Below are 6,952 nucleotides of genomic sequence, written 5' to 3'. Positions count from 1 at the left end.
ATAGATTTGGAAAAAACCAAAAATGGGAAATTTTGCTTGACAATTTTCTGTCAAGCTAGGAAAATTCAACATAGTACTTATGCTTTTTCGTTCTCCAAAACTTGACCTTCGGAGAAAAAGTGTTCTTACAAGAATTCGATTTTTTATTCTCTTGCAGTTATCCTATCCCATAATTATATCTAAATAATCGTTTTCCTTCCTTTATTGCCAAGTAGAACCTTTACATAGGGACGAAATAATAAAGCCTACCAATGATTTATGCGCTAGATAAAGACATATCATTATTTTTGGTCCGAAGACAAGAACATATCAAGCCACCGCCAAAGTCTGATGGAGGCCAGTCTATAAGAATTCATCAGAACAAACGAATGAGGAAGAATTCTCATCTAAAGGCAATTCGCTTGACGTGGTGCAAGCACAAAGATGCTGATGCTAGCAACTTGTGTCTTTAACTGTATAAAGATAAAAGTTTCGTCAGGCCAGCCATATGGGAATTCAGATGTCACAACATTGTTATTAAAAGCCATGGCTTCATGCTGATGCAACGCGAAGCGATGAATTATTGCTTCACGACTGAAGCCATCTGCTTCAAATAAATGCACGCTTAAAAGTTAAAACAATGATGCGCAAAGTGATCCCACGAAAAAGAATTGGTACTCTGAATCTTAATTTTGAGGAACTAGATTAGTATCCATGTTGGAATAGTAAAATTGATATATGTTTGATAGAACAGACATGGATGTCTGTGGAATTGGAATAGTTCTCTTCAGAAGATTCCAATCAAAGGAAAATCAATGATCACTCAATCGTATGGAGTGCAACTGGTTAAGAAATGTTATGTAAGAGAGAAATCCTAAGGCTGAACTTGAAGATCTGCAAGGATAATGTTCCCTTACCCAAATTCACTCGCAGGCTACTGTGTAGGTAACATACTAAGTGCTTTAAGAAAGAAAAATGAGAACTTTGTGAAATTATCTGTTAATTAGTAGCTAGGACCAATGTGGAAATAGTGAAACTTAAGGGTGTCATTTGATGATTAGTTGAAGTTAATAACCAACTAAGTCAATAAAATGACTTGGTCGGTTATTACTGTGTATAACGAAAATGAAGAAGAGCTAAGAGCTCATCTTTCTCTCTCTTTTTCTTCTTCAATGAAATCAAAGATCCATTGCTGATTGTTCTTGCATGTTATAATTCATCTGTAATTAGGTTAATTCAGTGCAAATTAACATGGTATCGGAGCAGCTATCGATCGATTAGTACTGCTGTATCACAAATCTGAGAACAGTCATTTTCAGAGCTCAAAAAGGTGCAACAATGGCGGACGATGAAATTGCTAAGCTACCTCACAATCATCCACTATATCTGAAGGATTCAGACTCACCGGGAACAGCTTTAATAGCTCTCAAACTCACAGGGCTAGAAAATTATGCCCTGTGGAGTAGATCTATGAGAGTAGCTCTCCTTGTAAGAACAAATTAGGTTTTGTGGATGGAACTTGTCAGAAGACTTCATACAAATGAGAGTTAGCAGCGCAATGGGAAAGATGTAACGCAGTAGTTGTCTCATGGCTCAACAGCACTGTAGCGGCAGAATTAGTGCCGAGCATCATGTACGCCTCAAATGCGAGGAAGATCTGGGATGAATTCAAGGAAAGGTTTGACAAAGATGACTTGACTAGGATCTATCAAATTTCTGCTGATATCGCGGCTCTCAAATAAGGTACAGACTCTGTAACCTCCTATTTCTCAAAGCTGAAAGATCTATGGAATGAGTTAGATATCTTAGCTCCTTTACCCTCATGTGATTGTGAGGAATCACGTCCATATGTGGATCACCTGGTGAGACAAAGGCTTTTACAATTTTTAATGGGATTAAACGAGAGTTACAGTCATGTGAGGAGTGCAGTGTTACTAAAAAGGCCAATTCTTACTGTGAATCAAGCCTATGCTGTTGTGGTACAAGAAGAAAGTCAGAGGGAATTAGGAGTGGTTGAATCGAATAAGGATCCAATGATTATGTTAGCAGGAAAAGGAAATCAATTCATAAAAGGGAAGAAAGTAGGGATAATATGTGAGCACTGTGGATACAAAGGGCATTTGAAGGAGAATTGCTACAAAATAATTGGATACCCTGCAGATTTCAAAAGTAAAAAGAAGAGTCAGTTTCCTACAAGAACATATGCTAACAATGTTAATGGTGAGAAAGAAGTAACAGTGAATGAACAACCACAAGGAAATTACATGATTGAAGATCAGTACAAGCATCTGGTGAACCTGCTGACAAAATCATCTGTAGAAGGAACTTCCAACAACACCTCAAGTTCAGCAAATATGACAGGTATAAAGTCACTACTATCTAATGCAAGATCATATGATTGGATAGTAGATTCAGGGGCATCACACCATATTACTTTCTGTAAAGAAGTCCTAGAAAATTTAAAGAGAATCAACAAAGGAAATCATAGAGGAGTTCAAATACCCACAGGAGGTAGATCAGAAATAATGCATACAAGTGATGCAAAAATACTAGGAGAGCAGAAGATTAGAAATGTCCTACATGTACCTGACTTCAAATTCAATCTCATTTGAGTATCTAAGTTAACCAGAGATTTGTGTTGTTCAGCCTGCTTCTACCCTGGCTTTTGTGTGTTTCAGGGGCTTTACAATGGCAGGGTATTGGGGATTGGTAGAGAAGATGAAGGCTTGTACATAATCAGAAGTGAAGAAGATGACATAGTAGCTGGATCAGTCAAGAAGGAAGAGATAAGTGCAGAGTTATGGCATCAAAGAATGGGACATGCTTCTATAGGTTCAATGCAGTGCTTACCAGATTTGAAGAATAAAGTAAATAAAGATGTGCAGATGTTCTGTGAAATTTGTCCATTAGCCAAGCAAAGTAGACTAAGTTTTCCTATTAGTAGTCATAAATCTGATCATGTATTTCAGCTTATACATATAGATGTATGGGCACCATACAAAACTGCAACCTATGACAAGAAGCAATATTTTGCAACCATAGTAGATGACTATAGTAGATACACTTGGATTTGTTTGCTGCATTCTAAGTGTGAAGTAATAGTGGTATTGAAAGACTTCTTTGCTCTTGTGAAAAATCAGTTTAATTCTTCCATAAAGGTGTTGAGATCTGATAATGGTAGAGAATTTTTCAATAAAAACTGCAATGAATTGCTTGCATCCTTGGGAATAGTTCATCAGAGTAGTTATCCCTACACTCCATAACAAAATGGAGTGGTAGAGAGGAAACATAAACACATATTGGAGGTAGCAAGAGCATTGAAATTTCAAAGCAACATACCTACTAGATTTTGGCGAGATTGTGTGAAAACTGCAGTCTACTTAATCAATAAGATGCCCACAGCAGTGTGGAGTGGTAAGTCACCCTATGAAAGACTTTATGGAAAACCACCAAAGATAGATCACCTTAGAGTATTTGGATGTTTATGTTATGCTAGTACACTGCCAAGAGGGGACAAATTTGCAGCAAGAGCTTTGAAATCAGTGTTTATTGGATACTCTGAAGTGCAGAAAGGGTACAAGCTGTATGACTTGGAGTCAAATAAGTTCTTGGTAAGCAGGGATGTAAGCTTCAGAGAAGACATATTCCCTGTCAAAGGCTTACCCTTGGAGCATGAGAGCTTATTCATCCCTGATACTGGTGCAGCAACAACCACAAAAGATCAGTCTATCTTGACACCTATGGTTGATGATGATCCTGGAATAGCAGTTGAAGCAGAGATAGATACTTCACCAAATATGTCATTAAATGAAACAACTGATGACATGGAGATGCTGAGCTCAAATGGGAGGGATGGACAAGGTACCTCACAACAAGAAGAACATGAAGAGGTACAGCAATCAGATCATACATAGGAGATACATGAACAACTGCCATCAATTGTACAACAAACTACAGAGACTAGGAAATCTACAAGAACACAAAGACCAGCAGTGTGGCTCAAGGATTATGTGACTTCTTGCAAACCAAGAGGAGACTGTCTCTATTCACTTACAGATTATGTAAGCTATGACCACCTTCCAGAACACTACCAGTGTTATCTCAGCTCATTCTCAGCCCAAGTAGAACCAAGGAATTTCCAGGAAGCAACACAAGATGATAAATGGATAAAGGCAATGCAACAAGAGATTCAGGCACTAGAAGAAAATAAAACATGGGAAGTGGTAGATCTGCCCCCAGGAAAGCAGACTATTGGTTCAAAATGGGTCTATAAAATCAAACACAAAGCTAATAGTGAGGTGGAGAGGTTTAAAGCCAGGCTGGTGGCAAAAGAATACACACAACAGGAAGGTTTGGACTATCATGAAACCTTTTCACCTGTTGCCAAGATGGTGACAGTCAGAACTGTGATCAATCTAGCAGTTTCTAAAGGCCGGTCTTTGTCACAAATGGATGTTAATAATGCCTTCTTGCAAGGTGATTTGTATGAGGAGGTGTACATGGCATTACCTCAGGGATTTCATAAGAAGGGGGAGTCTAAGGTCTGCAGGCTACTCAAGTCCCTTTATGGCCTCAAACAGGCATCAAGGCAATGGAATATCAAATTAACTGATGCATTGATAGATGAAGGATGCTCACAAAGTGCCTATGATCATTCCCTATTTACAAAAAGGACAGGTGCAGACTTGGTAATCATCCTTGTATATGTAGATGACTTACTGATTACTGGGAGCAACAATGCACTGGTGGAGGAGGCAAAGACAACCCTACACAAACATTTCAAGTTAAAAGATCTAGGTGAACTAAGATACTTCCTGGGAATTGAACTCATGAGATCAGATAAGGGAATTGTGCTGAACCAAAGGAAGTATGCATTTCAATTGATCTCAGAGGTGGGAATGAGTTGTGCAAGACCAGCTAGTTCTCCTTTGGAACAAAACATCAAGTTGACAACTGTTGAGTATGACAAGCATGCAGGAGTTAAAGGTGATGAAGAGCTACAGGACATTGTAAGCTATCAGAAATTAATAGGCAAGCTGATCTACCTCACTATTATAAGACCAGATATTTGTTTTGTTGTTCAGGTTCTGAGCCAGTTCATGCAGAATCCAAAGCAATCACATTTGGATGCTGCATTGAGAGTGGTTAGATACATAAAAGGATCACCAGGAATGGGGTTGTTATTGAAGAAAGGAGCAGTAGAAGAAATCACAGCTTATTGTGATGCAGATTGGGCAGCTTGTCCAAATACAAGAAAATCAGTGACTGGTTATGTGATTAAACTAGGAGAATCACTGATCTCATGGAAATCAAAGAAGCAGCCAACTGTAAGCAGGAGTTCTGCTGAGACAGAATATAGAAGTATGGCAGCAGTAACTTCAGAGTTGGTTTGGCTAGTAGGCTTGTTGAAAGAGCTAGGATTGACTATAAAGGAGCCAGTGGTGTTGCACTGTGACAGCAAGGCAGCTATGCAAATTGCAGCCAATCCAGTCTACCATGAGAGGACAAAACACATAGAAATTGATTGCCGCTTTGTGAGGGAAAAGATCAAAGGGTTGATTAAACCTCAATACATTTCCACTAAGGAACAGCTCGCGGATGTGATGACTAAAGGGTTAGGAGCTGAGCAACACAGGGTTCTAACATCCAAGCTGGGATTGTTCAATGTTTTCCACCCTCCAGCTTGAGGGGGAGTGTGAAATTATTTGTTAATTAGTAGCTAGGACCAATGTGGAAATAGTGAAACTTAAGGGTGTCATTTGATGATTAGTTGAAGTTAATAACCAACTAAGTCAATAAAATGACTAAGTCGGTTATCACTATGTATAACGAAAATGAAGAAGAGCTAAGAGCTCATCTTTCTCTCTCTTTTTCTTCTTCAATGAAATCAAAGATCCATTGCTGATTGTTCTTGCATGTTATAATTCATCTGTAATTAGGTTAATTCAGTGCAAATTAACAAACTTCCCAGGCCTAGAGGAATTTCAGTAATTTAAGTGGTTTTACTTGTGTGGATGGCATAAATATCTAGCATGGATCGCCAAGTCAATGCTGAGGCAAGAAGAAGTTCATCCAGCTCCTACTTGAATACTCCATTTGAAAATAGCAGAGTTATTAAAGGTGAAATGGCGAAATGTGTAGACATAAAGAGCAAAGCACCATTAAAATGTGGTCTTTAGCGAAGAATGACAACAACCCAGGCCGAGAGGAATTTCAGTAACTTAAGTAATTGTTGCCAGCATGAGAGGTTAATTATTGAATATAAAAGAGTAGACTACAAATTGACTGCATTGGGTACACTCGTTTCACTGGCCTTGAATAAAAACAAAATGACAGGTGATTCAAGTCAACTTCTTTTGGCAGACAAGAAACAACTTGCAACACCTACCTTACCATAGTTAGAATGAAAGTAGCAGCTATAGTTCAGAGTTAATAAGCTCCTCAACTGAGCCTTTGTACTTTGAAATAAGATCCCTGGAATTAAGCACGAATCATGTCCATCAGAAAAAGAAGCTAATGGAAATTATACTACTTTCAGTAGAAACATTCAGAAATATAACTAAAAGTATCTCCACCAGGATACACACCTGCGCTGATTTAGCAATTGTTCACATTCTGCCTTTTTGCGCTTTTGTCCCTCAACTGTCTGTCAAAAGAACACATGAATAGTCACTTCTTATCCACGTTGAAGCATCACAATATACAACAGAATTATAATTTCTGGAGTAACTTTGTTCAAGTGATCATCGTCTCAAATATACTAAACCATAGTTTTCTGTAAAATTCTTCACAACTATAAGTTGCACAAACAGGCCTAATAGAAGAGCACCATTAAAAGCAATTACATGGCCAAAGTAAACAAATACAACTCTTACAGAAAATAATACTTCTTAACATTTTATTTGTGCTTTCTCCTTTTTTTCTTCTTCTTGTGTATGAGTTTGGGCTTTGTGGAGAAGGGGGGGGGGGGGGG

The 6,952-nt window shown here is 38.3% G+C and overlaps 1 protein-coding gene across 9 annotated transcripts in view; it reads right to left on the bottom strand.

Moving 5' to 3' along the window:
• Positions 1-6,952, bottom strand: part of LOC109209050 (mediator of RNA polymerase II transcription subunit 9-like) — a 9,815-nt gene that overhangs the window by 813 nt on the left and 2,050 nt on the right. For 2 of the 9 annotated variants that reach the window (XM_019372266.1, XM_019372221.1), the window contains exons 5-6: positions 6,567-6,625; positions 6,181-6,453 (exon numbers count right to left, since the gene is read on the bottom strand). In XM_019372266.1, coding sequence (XP_019227811.1) covers positions 6,396-6,453; positions 6,567-6,625 — 117 coding nt within the window. In that variant the 3' untranslated portion in view covers positions 6,181-6,395. Of the gene's footprint in view, positions 1-119; positions 453-2,021; positions 2,134-2,243; positions 2,305-6,180; positions 6,454-6,566; positions 6,626-6,952 lie in introns of those variants that run through there. The other 7 variants (XR_002065306.1, XR_002065307.1, XR_002065308.1 and 4 more) reach the window with 7 other exon arrangements.

The sequence above is a fragment of the Nicotiana attenuata genome, chromosome 2 (assembly GCF_001879085.1).
Source record: "Nicotiana attenuata strain UT chromosome 2, NIATTr2, whole genome shotgun sequence".
NCBI classification, from domain to species: Eukaryota; Viridiplantae; Streptophyta; class Magnoliopsida; order Solanales; family Solanaceae; genus Nicotiana; species Nicotiana attenuata.
This window is presented reverse-complemented; position numbering and strand designations above follow the sequence as displayed.